The sequence below is a fragment of the Xenopus laevis genome, chromosome 3L (assembly GCF_017654675.1).
Source record: "Xenopus laevis strain J_2021 chromosome 3L, Xenopus_laevis_v10.1, whole genome shotgun sequence".
Lineage (NCBI taxonomy): Eukaryota > Metazoa > Chordata > Amphibia > Anura > Pipidae > Xenopus > Xenopus laevis.
The window spans coordinates 755,377-774,247 of NC_054375.1; the positions used below are offsets into that span (position 1 = coordinate 755,377).

The 18,871-nt window shown below is 44.7% G+C and overlaps 1 protein-coding gene across 1 annotated transcript; it reads left to right on the forward strand.

The window, feature by feature from the left end:
* Positions 1–965: 965 nt before the first annotated feature.
* Positions 966–18,871, forward strand: LOC108710175 (solute carrier organic anion transporter family member 1C1). Its single transcript, XM_041585766.1, has 15 exons — positions 966–3,461; positions 4,341–4,468; positions 6,358–6,499; positions 7,362–7,494; positions 7,975–8,099; positions 10,531–10,677; positions 11,222–11,320; positions 11,774–12,016; positions 12,151–12,315; positions 13,075–13,270; positions 13,721–13,883; positions 15,814–15,998; positions 16,185–16,249; positions 17,534–17,651; positions 18,446–18,871. Exons 2-15 carry the CDS (start codon positions 4,361–4,363, stop codon positions 18,660–18,662), a joined length of 2,106 nt encoding a protein of 701 aa, XP_041441700.1. The 5' UTR covers positions 966–3,461; positions 4,341–4,360; the 3' UTR covers positions 18,663–18,871.

Consider the following 18,871-nt stretch of genomic DNA (forward strand, 5'->3'; position numbering starts at 1 on the left):
ACACGAGTACCAGGAAATACACTCCCCCATGCAAAGGAAGTAGAGACAGTCACACGAGTACCAGGAAATACACTCCCCCGTGCAAAGGAAGTAGAGACAGTCACACGAGTATCCGGAAATACTCTCCCTCGTGCAAAGGAAGTAGAGACAGTCACACAAGTACCAGGAAATACACTCCCCTGTGCAAAGGAAGTAGAGACAGTCACACGAGTATCCAGAAATACTCTCCCTCGTGCAAAGGAAGTAGAGACAGTCACACAAGTACCAGGAAATACACTCCCCCGTGCAAAGGAAGTAGAGACAGTCACACGAGTACCAGGAAATACACTCCCCCCGTGCAAAGGAAGTAGAGACAGTCACACGAGTACCAGGAAATACACTCCCCCGTGCAAAGGAAGTAGAGACAGTCACACGAGTATCCGGAAATACTCTCCCTCGTGCAAAGGAAGTAGAGACAGTCACACAAGTACCAGGAAATACACTCCCCCGTGCAAAGGAAGTAGAGACAGTCACACGAGTACCAGGAAATACACTCCCCGTGCAAAGGAAGTAGAGACAGTCACATGAGTACCAGGAAATACACTCCCCCGTGCAAAGGAAGTAGAGACAGTCACACGAGTACCAGGAAATACACTCCCCTGTGCAAAGGAAGTAGAGACAGTCACATGAGTACCAGGAAATACACTCCCCTGTGCAAAGGAAGTAGAGACAGTCACACGAGTACCAGGAAATACACTCCCCTGTGCAAAAGAAGTAGAGACAGTCACACGAGTACCAGGAAATACACTCCCCTGTGCAAAGGAAGTAGAGACAGTCACACGAGTAGCAGGAAATACACTCCCCCGTGCAAAGGGACAGTCAAATGAGACACACAATGTTAAAACACTCATATCAGAAAGTTCTCTCTGTGTTTCCGTCACACAGCGGGGATCCCGGTATTTGGGGGCTTTGATTGACACCGTCTGCCTCAAATGGAGCAGCAAGAACTGCAGTTGGAGAGGGGCATGTCGTTTCTACAATATGGATGCTTTCTGGTAAGTGGTAAGTAGAGATAGTCTCAAGAGTACTGGAAATACACCCCTAGGAGTCACAGGACGGCAGAGGTGAATTAGGCTATAGTCACAATTGTACAAAAGGAAATAGAATTGCAGTGGGTGAGACTGGCCCCTACATCTTGGGTGGTTCTGGTCAGGGATATACTGTATAGAGGAAAGATTCTTGTCCCATTGTGATTAGGATGTGGGCATGACCTGCTCAGCTCTTTGGGTAAGGCGCTTAAACACAAAGTAGCCCTGGGCCAGGTAATGTGAGATTTGCTTTAGACACTTTGTTCCTGGGCTCAGGTTTAGTGAGTGACTGAAGGGGGAATAGTCATTAGGAATGCAGATTTATTATACACAGTGGGATTATTCTTGTTGTGAGGGACAAAAACAATTCTGAACGGCTAAATTGGGTTTAGTAAATGAAATGAATTTCCCTTGTTCCCATTTGGCTGCAGGTATTTCTCATCTAATTTACCATTTCTATATTTAAGATGAGATGAATAAAAGGCAGAACATTCTTGTAGTTTTACTACTTCAGTCGTTCCTTTTAGTGGGTTCTAAATAAACCCAGACCTTTTCTCTGGCTATTTAATCCAATGAGAACATTCTGTCCTGTTTATAAAGAACTTTTAGCTTAAAGGGCAGGGAAAGGGGGCAAACAAATGACTCTTTCTGTGTGAGATTTGGGTCTATTTGGGCCATTCTGTGAACAACCCAACTTCAGACACCTTAAATCATTGCTGCCCGGGAAACAGGAGGTAAAAGTTTTTTGCACCAACAGGAAGTTCAATGCCATCTTAAAGCAGGTCTTGAATAAGTGTAGTTTTGGTTTGTGATCATCCAATAACATCATCCCATTGCAGATTCCCTCAACCCAACTCTTTCCCCTGGTGATTCTTTCTGGGGCTCATGGAAGTTGAGATAATGATGATTCTTTTTCATTAACATCATAAGAAGAAGACGCAATGGCCACAGTACAAGAACAAGACAGTTTCTAGTGCCCTGGTCTCTCAATCTCATGTTGCTTCCAAAAGTTCCAGACTTATAGGGTCTCCTATAAACTTCCTTTGGCCACTTTCAAACTCAAGACTCCAGAGTTCCAAACTTTCCCACCAACGCACTTGAACAGAAAAGCTTCTGAGCTCCAAATTGCTTCCGAGGCTGACACTGGCAGAAAAGATCTCAGAGCTTGGAGAAGTCAAATGAAGTGACTTTGTCAGAACTTTGAGTTACTTTGTCTTGTGTAGATCCTGTCCGATGTCCTATAGACTCCCATAGCTTACAGCTCTTTTGTAGACCCACTTTATTACCAATGAGCTCTAAGTTCTGGAAAGTTACTTTGCACCAAAGCAATAGTAGACCTCAGACTCAATTAAGTCCAAGGTCTTCAGAGCAACACTCTTACAGATCCACTTTCAACCCAAGCCTTCAGAGGTCAAGTTTGTCCTGCAGATTTTGCCATTTTGAGATCAAAGCTGATGAGCCAGAATATACTCCAAATCTTTCTCTTCTGCTACTGATTGTCCTTATCTCTTGATCATGGACCAACCATACCCTTGCTATTCTGCCAGTGGAAATCCTTAGTGATTCCATCCAGCTCAAGCCTACGGCACCAAAGTCTTTTCCAATGGAAGGACCTTCAGCCACCAGGAACCAGTTTCAGCTCTTCAGAGTTGTCCTCTCCATAATGTTACGTCTCTACAACAGGGATGAGCTGAGATTTCATCATGGCCACCTGGTGCCCAAGTCATTGGCATCATCAGCATCTGTTCCCACCTGTATTTTGTAGTTGGAACCTTGGCCCAGGGCCTGGTTGGACTAATTGGCAGTTTAATGAATTGGTTTCATTATGAAACACCAGGACATTGTTTGGTTTAACTGTTGGGAACATAGCCAATCCAGGCTGATGCCATGAGGTGAATAAAGGAGGGGTGGGGTAAAGGTCTTGTACTTTGGATCTACTGGACATTTGGACCCTTTTAGACCCCCAGTGGGGGGGGCTCATGTGCGTCACATCATTATGCCACACTTTCCCTTCGCTCATTAACAGTGGAGAACAAAGTTCTTTATCATTTTTTTTTTCATGGAGATCTGCCCTTACGGGGGAGACGGACGTCAGTGCCCCTGGGAAAGCCTGAGCCGTACCCCCCTTGTTGTTTTGGAGAGAAAAGAGAGGCATTATTGAGGGATCAGAGCTGTGTGTCCCTCTCCTGCCACAGGCATAAAAGGCATGAACTCACCAGGCGACTGCTCAGACCTCCTCCTTCCCCAGAGTCCTGCACTCTCGTAGTGAGACACGTGCTACTATCACGGCTGCAGGGGCAGTCTCAGCATCTCTGCACATTGTCTGCCCCACAAAGCATGAGCCTCGCAATCTCTCCTGGAACGCACCCTGTGATTGCTCTCCCTCTCTTCAAGGTAATTGCCCTTTATTTCTTCTGCCCTCGGGAGGGTTGTCTTGCTTGCACCCCCTTTATCTGCATTCCCCTGCACCCTCAAAGGCTCATAATATGGGGCTGGGGGGTGAATGGTTCCCCTGCAAGGGGAGGACAAGCTCTGCTGCCATGAAGGTAAATGGAGGGCTATTTATTAAATAATCTCAGTATAAAAGCCCCTGCATTGTGTTGCCTGCAGTTCCCCCAGTCGCCACTAGGAGTGCAGTTCCACAGGGATCAGCAATGTTTTAGCCCTGAAAGGTGAATATGAGGCTGCATTTTTGTCATGGGCTGGGAGGGGCCATTTGCAATGATTTGAGGACACCCCAAGTAGGAAGTTTGTGGTGCAAAGAGAAAATCCCCCCAAGTATCTTTGCACCTCTCTTATATACATTAGAGATACTAGGGGGTCTCATACAGGGGAGGGTAAGCAGCAGCCCTTATGTTGGGGGATCAGTTTTGAGAAGCAACCTGGTCTATAGAGTAAAGAAAGAGAGAGGCGGGGCTTGGATGAGAATGGGAGATTGTTACCAAGAATTCCACCCAGTTTGAAGCCCCCCTCAGTAATTGCAGATAAAGGGGCCACAACAGCAGCTTGAGTTAACTAAGCCTGTTGTGTGAGTGATGTGTGCCCCCTGTTGTGCTCCCCAGCAGCAGTGCAAGGGTTAAGTCCGTGCAAATAAAACCCGCGTAATGTGTGGAAATATGAGAAATTGATCGGATTAGAAAGGACAAAGGCTCGGAGCTTAATGAGGGTGGGACCGGCCAGAGAAGCAGAGATTCCCCCAGGGGCCCCCCAGCTCAAGTGTCCCCCCCAAGTAATAACTTGAAGGCAGTTTCATTCTCTTCATTTATTTTCCAGAACCAAAATCAGAGACAGAGATGGACCCCACCAAGGAGCAGAGACGACTCTGTTGCCCCAGTGGCCAAGAGAAATCACCCCCCAGAGGGTCTGGCCTTGTAGGAAAGGGCTGCTTTAAGGGGCTTGAGGTAATTGCTTCCCCCAGGGTCCCCCCAAGTTATAGGGGCCCTTATAAACTCTCACCATCACCCCATAACCTTACAGGGGAACTAGCCTGGGAATACAATATTCTCTCTCTCTTTATATCTCCTGCCAATGTCATTTCTCATTCTTATTGCTGCTCTTGGGCACATCATGGGTGCATAATTGGGCACATCCTTGGGCACATCAGGAGCACATCATTGGACATTTTAGGAGTATATAATTTGACACATCATTGGGCTCTCCATGGGCCCATCATTGGGCATTTTAGGAGTATATAATTGGGCACATCATTAGGCATTTTAGAATTGGGCACATCATTGGGCTCACCATGGGCACATCATTGGGCATTTTGGAAGTATATAATTGGGCACATCATTGGGCATTTTAGGGGTATATAATTGGGCACATCATTGGGCATTTTAGGAGTATATAATTGGGCACATCATTGGGCATTTTAGGGGTATATAATTGGGCACATCATTGTGCATTTTAGGAGTATATAATTGGGCACATCATTGGGTATTTTAGGGGTATATAATTGGGCACATCATTGGGCATTTTAGGGGTATATAATTGGGCACATCATTGGGCATTTTAGGGGTATATAATTGGGCACATCATTGGGCATTTTAGAAGTATATAATTGGGCTCACCATGGGCCCATCATTGGGCATTTTAGAAGTATATAATTGGGAACATCATTGGGCATTTTAGGAGTATATAATTGGGCTCATCATTGGGCATTTTAGAAGTATATAATTGGGCTCATCATTGGGCATTTTAGAAGTATATAATTGGGCACATCATTGTGCATTTTAGAAGTATATAATTGGGCACATCATTGTGCATTTTAGAAGTATATAATTAGGCACATCATTGGGCTCATCATGGGCACATCATTGGGCATTTTGGAAGTATATAATTGGGAACATCATTGGGCATTTTAGGGGTATATAATTGGGCACATCATTGGGCATTTTAGGGGTATATAATTGGGCACATCATTGGGCATTTTAGGAGTATATAATTGGGCACATCATTGGGCATTTTAGGGGTATATAATTGGGCACATCATTGGGCATTTTAGGGGTATATACTTGGGCTCATCATTGGGCATTTTAGAAGTATATAATTGGGCACATCATTGTGCATTTTAGAAGTATATAATTGGGCACATCATTGTGCATTTTAGAAGTATATAATTGGGCACATCATTGGGCTCATCATGGGCACATCATTGGGCATTTTGGAAGTATATAATTGGGAACATCATTGGGCATTTTAGGGGTATATAATTGGGCACATCATTGGGCATTTTAGGGGTATATAATTGGGCACATCATTGGGCATTTTAGGAGTATATAATTGGGCACATCATTGGGCATTTTAGGGGTATATAATTGGGCACATCATTGGGCATTTTAGGGGTATATAATTGGGCACATCATTGGGCATTTTAGGGGTATATAATTGGGCACATCATTGGGCATTTTAGGAGTATATAATTGGGCTCATCATTGGGCTCACCATGGGCACATCATTGGGCATTTTAGGAGTATATTAATCGGCTCATCAGAAGCACATCATTGGGCATAAAATTGGGCACATTAGGGCACATCATTGAGTGGAGTGTAGGACAATGACAATATAAATAAAAGGATTAACACAAAGCTGAACAATGAAATGTAACATGAGTTGTTAATGGCAAACACTGAGAAATAACACATTTAACTCTTCTGTCCAAAGAGCTTACACTCTAGTGTTCTTTAATACATGTTTGTGTGTATGGGGAACTTTCCAACCTTATATTTACTGGGCATGAATAACACATGTTACATGTATGTTCCACGTCTCTGATCATCACTTGTCACAGATTTTCTTGGCAGCGTTGTGTTTCGTTTATTTTGCCAAAGCGCTGGCCGGGAGTTACCTGAAAAGCACCATCACCCAAATAGAGCGAAGATTCGACATCCCCTCTTCCCTGGTCGGCGTCATTGATGGCAGCTTTGAAATTGGTACGTCTGGGGCAGCAACAACATTACCTAGTGACTTCTAATATCCTTATCATTTACAGTAGGGGGTACATTATCCCTTATAATACATGAGTGATACTCAGAGTTCCCTGTATAACTCAGCCTGCAGCCTTGTGCCTTTATATGGTCACAGAACAACCCCTCAGTGACTTCTAATATCCTTATCATTTACAGTAGGGGGTACATTATCCCTTATAATACATGAGTGATACTCAGAGTTCCCTGTATAACTCAGCCTGCAGCCTTGTGCCTTTATATGGTCACAGAACAACCCCTCAGTGAATTCTAATATCCTTATCATTTACAGTAGGGGGTACATTATCCCTTATAATACATGAGTGATACTCAGAGTTCCCTGTATAACTCAGCCTGCAGCCTTGTGCCTTTATATGGTCACAGAACAACCCCTCAGTGACTTCTAATATCCTTATCATTTACAGTAGGGGGTACATTATCCCTTATAATACATGAGTGATACTCAGAGTTCCCTGTATAACTCAGCCTGCAGCCTTGTGCCTTTATATGGTCACAGAACAACCCCTCAGTGAATTCTAATATCCTTATCATTTACAGTAGGGGGTACATTATCCCTTATAATACATGAGTGATACTCAGAGTTCCCTGTATAACTCAGCCTGCAGCCTTGTGCCTTTATATGGTCACAGAACAACCCCTCAGTGACGTCTAATATCCTTATCAATTACAGTAGGGGGTACATTATCCATTATAATACATGAGTGATACTCCTAACTTCTCCTGATTTCTAATATCCTTATCATATACAGTTGGGGGTAGATTATCCTGTATAAGAGAGCAGTTGGAATGACTTGTGCTTTTCCGGCAGGGAATCTCCTGGTGATCCTGTTGGTAAGCTACTTTGGCGCGAGGCTACACAGACCCAAAATAATTGGAACGGGCTGCCTGATTATGGCGGCTGGAACATTTCTAATTGCGATGCCGCATTTCTTTATGGGTCGGTAAGTCAGATGTTGGGGCGACCTAATTGCGAGGGGTCGGATTACAGGACAATGGATTGTCAATGTAACACAAAGGAGGGGATTAGAGGAACCCACCGAGGACCTTACACATGACTGGGTGGGCACAATACAAACATGGGGGCAAACGAGGGAGAATTCATGTTATAACAACATTATACAAAATCTTACTGCTTTTTCCCCGTTTCCCAGGATGCAATTCCAGCTGCACCTAAATAAGGGGGGACAGCGGGGTGACACATACAGGAAGCATAGCAGGACTCTGATTGGTGTATGGGGAGGTGTGTGAATATCTGGGCCAATAGGAGGGCAGTAAAGTTCCCTGTCACATACTGGGGGAATAATGAGAGAAAGAATGAATTGTGGGACACCCCATCTTTGTGTTTGTTTGGTCCCCAGGGGTGCTTGTTTGGGGGGCTGATATAATGTATATAATTAGTGTGTCTGTACATTCCTACACAGCTATTCTTATGAGAGACCTCTAGTTCATTCTGCTAATTCTTCTATCAACGTCTCTCCATGTGCACAAGATTCTAGGGACCCCAAATTCATTCCCTCGGAAAATCCTCATAGGAATCTCGGCACAGGTAGGTCCAGTGGTTGGTCCAATAGCAACAAGTTTCTGGGATGTGTAATTGGCTCTGGGATGTAGTATTTACTCTACGTGTATGTATGCAGAATTGCTCCTCCTGGATACATCTGAAAGCCCAGCTCCAAGGGATAGGGTATTAGGGGTAGGATGCAGGTAAGGATTAGGGTATTAGGGCGAGGATTCCTGTTATGTTAAGGATTCAGGTTAGGGTTGGTGAATTAGGGTTAGGGTAAGGGATAGGGTAGTAGGGTGAGATTCCAGTTAAATTAAGGATTTGGGTTAGGGTTGCTGTATTAGGGTTAGGGTAAGGGATAGGATTAGGATTGGTGTATTAGGGTTAGGGTTAGGGTTAGGGTTAGGGTAGTAGGGTGAGGATTTGAGTTTGGGTCAGGATTAAAGTTAGAATTAGGTTAGTAGTTAGGGATGCACCTAGGGTTACCAACTGTCCTGGACAGTCAGGCTTTTTTGAAGGGCTGTCCTGGTCAAAACTGCCTGCCCGGTTTTCCAAATTAGGAAAACTGGGCAGGATTTCCTATAAATGACATAGCGATTGGCCAATCTGCCCCTGACATCATGACCCCCTGCCGTGTCATGGACCCGCCCCTATTATGTCATGGCTCCGCCCCCTGCCCAGAGTTCCATGGGGTCAGAATTTGGAAACTCTAGATGCACCAAATCAACTATTTTCAGTCGAACCCCTCAAATCCTTCGTGAAAGATTCGACGCAATACTGAACCAAATCCGAACCGTAATTTGCATATGCAAATAAGTGAGGAGGGAAGGAAAGACTAATTTCTTACTTGTTTTGTGACAAAAGTCACATGATTGTAAGGATTCAGATTTCAGACAAATCCCAATCCTGCTGAAAAAGGCTGAATCCTGGATGAATACCAAACCCTAGTATCCCTAGTATCAGTGTGAGGATCTGGATAAGGGTAAATATTAGGCTTAGGGGAGTAGGGTGTTTTAGGGTTAGGGTTATTGGGGTTCACTTTAGCATTTAGGGTAGGGATTAGGGTTAGTATTAGGGTAAGGATAAGAGTGAGAATTATGTTACGATTAGGGTTATTGTATTAGTGTTAGGACTAGGGTTAAGGTTAGTGATAGACAGGTTAGCAATATACAGTGGGACAATATACAGTGGGGCAATATACAGTGGGACAATATACAGTGGGGCAATATACAGTGGGACAATATACAGTGGGGCAATATACAGTGGGACAATATACAGTGGGGCAATATACAGTGGGACAATATACAGTGGGGCAATATACAGTGGGGCAATATACAGTGGGGCAATATACAGTGGGACAATATACAGTGGGGCAATATACAGTGGGACAATATACAGTGGGACAATATACAGTGGGGCAATATACAGTGGGACAATATACAGTGGGGCAATATACAATGGGACAATATACAGTGGGACAATATACAGTGGGACAATATACAGTGGGACAATATACAGTGGGGCAATATACAGTGGGGCAATATACAGTGGGGCAATATACAGTGGGGCGTGGGGCAATATACAGTGGGGCAATATACAGTGGGGCGTGGGGCAATATACAGTGGGACAATATACAGTGGGACAATATACAGTGGGACAATATACAGTGGGGCAATATACAGTGGGGCAATATACAGTGGGGCAATATACAGTGGGGCGTGGGGCAATATACAGTGGGACAATATACAGTGGGACAATATACAGTGGGACAATATACAGTGGGGCAATATACAGTGGGGCAATATACAGTGGGGCAATATACAGTGGGGCAATATACAGTGGGACAATATACAGTGGGGCAATATACAGTAGGACAATATACAGTGGGGCAATATACAGTAGGACAATATACAATGGGGCAATATACAGTGGGACAATATACAATGGGGCAATATACAGTAGGACAATATACAATGGGGCAATATACAGTGGGACAATATACAGTAGGACAATATACAATGGGGCAATATACAGTAGGACAATATACAGTGGGGCAATATACAGTGGGGCAATATACAGTAGGACAATATACAATGGGGCAATAGACAGTGGGGCAATATACAGTGGGGCAATATACAGTGGGGCAATAAACAGTGGGACAATATACAGTGGGGCAATATACAATGGGGCAATAGACAGTGGGGCAATATACAGTGGGACAATATACAGTAGGACAATATACAGTGGGGCAATATACAGTAAGACAATATACAATGGGGCAATAGACAGTGGGGCAATATACAGTAGGACAATATACAGTGGGGCAATAGACAGTGGGGCAATATACAGTAAGACAATATACAGTGGGGCAATAGACAGTGGGGCAATATACAGTGGGCATCAGAATAACTTTCTGGGATGGTCGACACCAGGATATGACTGATAAGTGGAACATTTCTGTGTTGAACCTCAGGCTGTGAAAAAGACCTTGGGAACTCAATGTGGGTTTACATTCTGTTGGGAAATCTCCTGCGAGGAGTCGGAGAAGCCCCAATCCAACCGCTGGGAATTTCTTACATTGATGACTACACCAGTGAAGATAATACGGCCTTCTATATCGGTAATGAGTTGCTTTTCTCTCTCTGAGCTGAGCCAACCGGTCACTGGGATTAGTTCTTAACTGTTCTTCCTTAACTGTTTCTCTGAGATGCTGCTTTCTCCACTATTGTCCCAGTGCAGCAACTAGGGGCCCACAATAAGGTTTATTTATTAGGGGGCTTTGTAGTTACCAAAAAGTTCTGCTTGGGATATTCAAAATGACAGTTGCACCACCCCAATAACACCCAGCAACATGCTGCTGTACCACCCAGTAGGAGGAATTAACCAATGACATGATCTCTCTTCCACATAAGTAGGAGACAGTAACCAATGACATGGTCTCTTTTCCACGCCAATAGGAGGCAGTAACCAATAACATGGCCTTTCTTCCACATAAGTAGGAGACAGAAACCAACAACATAGTCTCTCTTCCACACCAGTAGGAGGCAGTAAGCAATGACATGTCCTCCACCAGGAGAAATGATGAGTGTTTCCAGGGGCAACATACAGTAAAATACCCCCTTTTGTTAAAAACCCATTAAAGTCTTCTTTCTGTTCCCTCTCAGGTTGTGTCCAGACGTCTGCCGTTATTGGGCCAATATTTGGCTTTCTCTTGGGATCTTTGTGTGCCAAGCTCTTTGTTGACATTGGATCAGTGAACTTAGGTGATTGGCTCATACAATATTTATTGTCATACTGGGACTGTACCCAGAATTCTTGTACTTTTAGGCAATTTTAGTTTGTGGTGGGCAGTTAGGAGGCACTTTCCCTCTTGCAACTACCTCTGCTATAATGTTCCCATGCAAACCTCAGTAGGGTGGGGTTATTTGCTGTCACCTAAGATATAATTGGACAGTTGGACAGGTGTCCACTCACAGGAAGCTCTGCCCATTTGGATTACATCAAGCTAATTTGAGTGTTGGTCCCCTGGGTGGGTTTTTTGGAGACCAATGAGAAGAGGACAGTTCCTACAGCCCAGTGAGTTTGTCGGCCAATGGGAGTTTCAAGCCAGTCCAATATCCAGCTGAGCTCTAACCAGATCCATACAAAATCAAGTTCTAGCATCTCTGTAAGGTGATTGGCTGCCTTTGATTTCATGTTACTTTGATTGCTTGCAGACAGCGTTACAATTACCCCGGCAGATGCCCATTGGGTGGGAGCCTGGTGGCTTGGGTACTTAATAGCCGGAGGAATCAGTATACTGGCCACAATTCCCTTCTGGTTCCTGCCTAAGGAACAGCCGCGAGCAGAAATGCACAAAAACTCAGGCACCTCCTCCGAGCAGTCGAGATTTATTCTTGAGGAGCAAAATGAGGCGAATACGGAGCAAGATCAAGTGCATTTACTGAACATGGTGAAAGGTACAGAGACTCTTCTGCCCCGTCTGTATTGGGCAAGTTTAATATTTAATTCCATGAGTGCCAATAGGCAATTGTACCACTCCAATGCTGTTGCCCCTTGCCCAGATATTAGTATGTCCCCTTGTTCTTTGCAGATTTCCTGCCGTCAGTGAAGGATCTTTTGGGAAACCCGGTGTATTTCCTATATCTGTGTGGGAGCGTCTTCCAGTACAACTCTCTCATTGGGATGGTCACCTACAAGCCCAAGTACATTGAGCAGCAGTACGGACAAACCTCTTCCAAGACAAACTTCCTAATAGGTACAGAACCCTCACCCCATGCCCTTCTGAAACATCCAAACTTCAAGGGACTCATGGGAAATCTCTCGATCTTATATTCTTCCTTTGGTTCCTAATGGACACACATAAGGATTGGGTCATTACCATTGGGCATTAGGCACATGATGATATTGCAGAAGGTTGAGTTGATGGAGCCTTGACTCATTGAAAGAATCAAAAATGTTGTTTGTGTCCCTTCCCCATACTTAAGGGCTACGGAACCCTTGCTTAAGTCTACATTGCTTGTAGGGGGGTAAGAGCATTGTAAGTTTATGGAAGAGGCAGGAGCCTAACAAGCCAATTGGCCTCTTTGTTGAGTTACTCACTGATCATCTTGTTATTAAGCCAAAAAGGCTTAATTTTTCTTATTACCTGTCTATAGGACACAGGGCCAACATGATGATTGTTGGGTTCCATCAACTGATACTCACTGATCATCTTTTTATTGAGCCAAAAAGGGCTTAATTATTTTTATTGACTATAGGGCATGGGGCCAACCTGAGGAACCAACATTTGACATATGAGGAAGTTGCCTGATGGGGCCACTAGATTTGGGCATCAGGGAGTTGGAAGAAGAAGAAGAAAATGACTCAATCCCAACTCTCTGGGACCCAAACAACATCTCCTTGTGTTCCCTCCTTGGCTGTTCAGGTTCTCCCCTTCACCCACCTGCAATGCCTCTAAACTCCTCCTGAGCCCAAAGAACCGTGTTAACATGAAGCTCATCTGCTTTTATCTCAGGTCTCATCAACATCCCGGCCGTGGCCCTGGGCATTTTTTCTGGTGGAGTCATCATGAAAAGGTTCAGAATAAATATCTTGGGAGCAGCAAAATTGTTACTGGGCCCCTCACTCCTGGGGTACCTGATGCTCTTCTCTTTATTTGCAATGGGGTGCAAAAACTCCTCCATGGCCGGACTGACTGTCTCTTACCAAGGGTAAGTTAGTGAGAAATAGGAGTAAGTCCAGGTGTGTAGGAGCCAATGAGCCCATGAGGGGGTGCAACTTGCCCATAGAATGAAATTGGGTAAAACCATCAGATTCTGGGTCAGTGGTACAAATGGCAGCAAATGGTCACAAAAGTACCAAAAACTGTCATCTAAACTGCCCATAGTAGTGAGTAGTGATGGTCGAATTTGCGTCGTTTTGCCGAAAAATTTGCGAATTTGACGCCGGCGCCCGTTTTTGTTGATGCGGCGAATTTTTCAGGCAAATTTTCGCGGGCGTTTTGCAAATTTATTCGCTGGTGGTGAATCGCACAAATCCGCCGCGAATTCGCGCCTGGTGAATAAATTCACCCATCACTAGCAGTGAGTTCTTTAAAATTACAATGAAATGATCTAAAATCATCCACTGAACTTATTGCCTCAATATTCTGCCTTTTCCAGCTCTGCCCAGATCTCCAATCAGGAAAATGGGGTGTCTGAGTGTAATGTGGGGTGCAGGTGCCCCCTGAGCCACTGGGATCCAGTGTGTGGGGAGAATGGGCTGACGTATTACTCTGCCTGTTTTGCCGGATGCAGCGTCTCCAGTGCGACGGGGAAGAGGGCGGTGAGTACATTTGGGTTCCCCCACTTTACTGTATCATTCTGGGACTGATGCCTAGTCCAAAATATTGGTTCTGATTCTTAAGCAAATGTTCCGTCTGCTTCATTTTAATGGGAAACTGCACCCAAACAGTGTTATTTCCCTAATGAGAAAATCTTATTCTAAGCACTGCTGGTTCTAACTCATGAATGTAGTAGAACAAATTGTTGTAGAAGGAGCTGATTGCTGGAGAATTGAACTGCTACATTGTTTCAGGAGTCAGTACCACAGAATACAAAAGGGACAGACAAACAATAGCAATGACAGTTACACAGAACTATAAACCCAGTGAGAATGAGGAATGAATGGATATTGGGAAGTTGTATCAGGAGTCAGAAGCAGCAGTGCAGAGAAGAGAAAGGGACAGACACAATGACAGTTACACAGAACTATAAACCCAGTGAGAATGAGGAATGAATGGATATTGGGAAGTTGTATCAGGAGTCAGAAGCAGCAGTGCAGAGAAAGGGACAGACACAATGACAGTTACACAGAACTATAAACCCAGTGAGAATGAGGAATGAATGGATATTGGGAAGTTGTATCAGGAGTCAGAAGCAGCAGTGCAGAGAAAGGGACAGACACAATGACAGTTACACAGAACTATAAACCCAGTGAGAATGAGGAATGAATGGATATTGGGAAGTTGTATCAGGAGTCAGAAGCAGCAGTGCAGAGAAGAGAAAGGGACAGACACAATGACAGTTACACAGAACTATAAACCCAGTGAGAATGAGGAATGAATGGATATTGGGAAGTTGTATCAGGAGTCAGAAGCAGCAGTGCAGAGAAGAGAAAGGGACAGACACAATGACAGTTACACAGAACTATAAACCCAGTGAGAATGAGGAATGAATGGATATTGGGAAGTTGTATCAGGAGTCAGAAGCAGCAGTGCAGAGAAAGGGACAGACACAATGACAGTTACACAGAACTATAAACCCAGTGAGAATGAGGAATGAATGGATATTGGGAAGTTGTATCAGGAGTCAGAGGCAGCAGTGCAGAGAAAGGGACAGACACAATGACAGTTACACAGAACTATAAACCCAGTGAGAATGAGGAATGAATGGATATTGGGAAGTTGTATCAGGAGTCAGAAGCAGCAGTGCAGAGAAAGGGACAGACACAATGACAGTTACACAGAACTATAAACCCAGTGAGAATGAGGAATGAATGGATATTGGGAAGTTGTATCAGGAGTCAGAAGCAGCAGTGCAGAGAAAGGGACAGACACAATGACAGTTACACAGAACTATAAACCCAGTGAGAATGAGGAATGAATGGATATTGGGAAGTTGTATCAGGAGTCAGAGGCAGCAGTGCAGAGAAGAGAAAGGGACAGACACAATGACAGTTACACAGAACTATAAACCCAGTGAGAATGAGGAATGAATGGATATTGGGAAGTTGTATCAGGAGTCAGAAGCAGCAGTGCAGAGAAGAGAAAGGGACAGACACAATGACAGTTACACAGAACTATAAACCCAGTGAGAATGAGGAATGAATGGATATTGGGAAGTTGTATCAGGAGTCAGAACCAGCAGTGCAGACTGAATGAATGGATATTGGGAAGTTGTATCAGGAGTCAGAACCAGCAGTGCAGACTGAATGAATGGATATTGGGAAGTTGAATCAGGAGTCAGAGGCAGCAGTGCAGACTGAATGAATGGATATTGGGGAGTTGAATCAGGAGTCAGAGGCAGCAGTGCAGACTGAATGAATGGATATTGGGGAGTTGAATCAGGAGTCAGAGGCAGCAGTGCAGACTGAATGAATGGATATTGGGGAGTTGAATCAGGAGTCAGAGGCAGCAGTGCAGACTGAATGAATGGATATTGGGGAGTTGCTTTGAGTCGAGGGAATAACGGGGCCCCTCTCTCTGTCTCTGCAGGAGTTCTATAACTGTAGCTGTGTCGGGGCCCCGGCGTCTCACTCTGGGGGCGGTTCCGCAGTGGCGGGTTCTTGTGCAAAAGGAAGAGATTGCTCCAAAATGTTCTTGTACTTTGTGGTGATGTCAGTGATGACCTCATTTGCTCTGTCACTAGGGGGCACCCCCGGATACATGCTGCTTCTCAGGTAATTCTCAGCTCCTCCTCCATACTAAGGGCGGAGCCTCGCAGGTGGCAAGTAATTTTCAAATAATCAGATTCATGAGTTTTACTGATTTGTGAATATCATGTGATTCCTAGAAAAGAACAATTTTAGTTGTGACTCCCCAATACCTGATACCTGGGGTACATGTCTCTCATCTTCTTCCCACAGATGCATCAAACCCGAGCTGAAATCCTTTGCACTGGGCATTTACACTTTGGTGATACGGGTGCTCGGTGAGTCCAATTCATTGTCTCCTCCCACTAGTGATACACAGGACACACCCACTTGTGTAACTCAAAGACACTACCACATGTCTCAAGTAGAGACAGTCACGCAAGTACTAGGAAATACACTCCCCCATGCAAAGGAAGTAGAGACAGTCACACGAGTACCAGGAAATACACTCCCCCGTGCAAAGGAAGTAGAGACAGTCACACGAGTACCAGGAAATACACTCCCCCGTGCAAAGGAAGTAGAGACAGTCACACGAGTACCAGGAAATACACTCCCCCGTGCAAAGGAAGTAGAGACAGTCACACGAGTACCAGGAAATACACTCCCCCGTGCAAAGGAAGTAGAGACAGTCACACGAGTACCAGGAAATACACTCCCCGTGCAAAGGAAGTGGAGACAGTCACACAAGTACCAGGAAATACACTCCCCCGTGCAAAGGAAGTAGAGACAGTCACACGAGTACCAGGAAATATACTCCCCCGTGCAAAGGAAGTAGAGACAGTCACACGAGTACCAGGAAATACACTCCCCCATGCAAAGGAAGTAGAGACAGTCACACGAGTACCAGGAAATACACTCCCCAGTGCAAAGGAAGTAGAGACAGTCACACGAGTACCAGGAAATACACTCCCCCATGCAAAGGAAGTAGAGACAGTCACACGAGTACCAGGAAATACACTCCCCCGTGCAAAGGAAGTAGAGACAGTCACACGAGTACCAGGAAATACACTCCCCCGTGCAAAGGAAGTAGAGACAGTCACACGAGTACCAGGAAATACACTCCCCCGTGCAAAGGAAGTAGAGACAGTCACACGAGTACCAGGAAATACACTCCCCCATGCAAAGGAAGTAGAGACAGTCACACGAGTACCAGGAAATAAACTCTCCCGTGCAAAGGAAGTAGAGACAGTCGCACGAGTACCAGGAAATACACTCCCCCGTGCAAAGGAAATAGAGACAGTCACACGAGTACCAGGAAATACACTCCTCCATGCAAAGGAAGTAGAGACAGTCACATGAGTACCAGGAAATACACTCCCCGGTGCAAAGGAAATAGAGACAGTCACACGAGTACCAGGAAATACACTCCTCCATGCAAAGGAAGTAGAGACAGTCACACGAGTACCAGGAAATACACTCCCCCGTGCAAAGGAAAAAGAGACAGTCACACGAGTACCAGGAGATACACTCCTCCGTGCAAAGGGACAGTCAAATGAGACACCAAATGTAAAAACACTGAGATGCTCATATCAGAAAGTTCTCCCTGTGTTTCCCTCACACAGCGGGGATCCCGGCGCCCATGTACTTGGGGGCTTTGATTGACACTGTCTGCCTCAAATGGAGCAGCAAGAACTGCAGTGGGAGAGGGGCCTGTAGGTTCTACAATATGGACGCTTTCCGGTAAGTGGAGATGAACTCACAGGAGGAAGTCCCTAGAAGAAACCACAGTTGGCCAAACAGGTCCTTCTCCCTACTTTTGCTTTATCTTCTGCCCATTGCACCCTTATGCAACTCCCTCTTTTCTCCATAAAATACATCCTCTCTTATTCTCTCTCTGTCCCCAACCTGTCCTAAGCTTTTCCTCCCATTTCCTTCTCTTTTCTCCCACACCCTTCACTCTGCCCTTCTCACTCTTTTCTCTTGAAATTTCCTTAATATCTTCATTTGAACAACTTACACCCCACCAATCATCTTCTCTACATACCCCTGCTTACATGTTCTTCTCTTCTATCTTTTCATCCTTCTTTCTTCTTCTTCCGTATCTTCCTTATTTTTTATTTAATCTCATCATTCTTCTTTCTTATATCTCTTCCTCCTTCTATTCATTCTTCTTCCTTTTCATTCTTTTTACACTCTATTCTTTCTTCTCTTCATTCTTCCTTCTTTTTTCTTCTTTTCATTTTTCTTCCTTCTTTCAGTCCTTCTTTCTTATAGTTTCTCTTCCTTCTTTTTCATTCTTCCTCCTTCTCTTCTCTTCTCTTCTTTCTTCTTTTAATTAATCTTCTTTCTCTTTGCTGATATTCCTCTGATGATCTGCTTGATTCTACCTTAGGTTCTATCTCCTTACTCTTACCTCAGATCTTTTTTCTTATGTTCACCAGTACTTGTCCCATTCAGGACTTGAGTCGTTGGTTGAAGAAGTCCCACAGAGGAGGTCCCAGTGTTCTTCTCTTCTCATGTTGACTCTTTTGCAGGTACATCTACCTTGGCATGACGTTGGCACTGGGGACAGTGTTTATCTTCATGACCGCGGCTGTTGTTCTAATGGTACAGAAACGTTTCCACCCAACGGAGAATAAGGCTGCGGATGGTCGATGTACAGGTTCAGCTTTGCCCCAAAATGGGAATCTTGTCAGTAATTTAAACTTGCTGCAAACGACGTACTGGGCCCACAAGGAGACTCGACTCTAAAGGGAAAGAGCTGAGAAATGGAAAGTCCTATTGGGTTTAGTTCAACTACTTACTCATTGAGAAACATCCTCCAATAACCAAAGGTTCCCACAATGGGAGACAGTGGATCCACTTCCGACTGATCAGAACACCCTACATCTGAATTGGTCTGTACTTGGGATTGGATCAGCACCGACCCAGGTCGTACTTTATAACCCAGCGGGTGAGCT

Bases quoted from the DNA above. Each gene is read 5' to 3' on its own strand.
- LOC108710175 (XM_041585766.1), top strand. From the start codon at position 4,361: ATGGACCCCACCAAGGAGCAGAGACGACTCTGTTGCCCCAGTGGCCAA. The intron at 11,321-11,773 runs GTGATTGGCTCA...GATTGCTTGCAG, and splicing joins CATTGGATCAGTGAACTTAG to ACAGCGTTACAATTACCCCG. The intron at 13,271-13,720 runs GTAAGTTAGTGA...TGCCTTTTCCAG, and splicing joins CTGACTGTCTCTTACCAAGG to CTCTGCCCAGATCTCCAATC.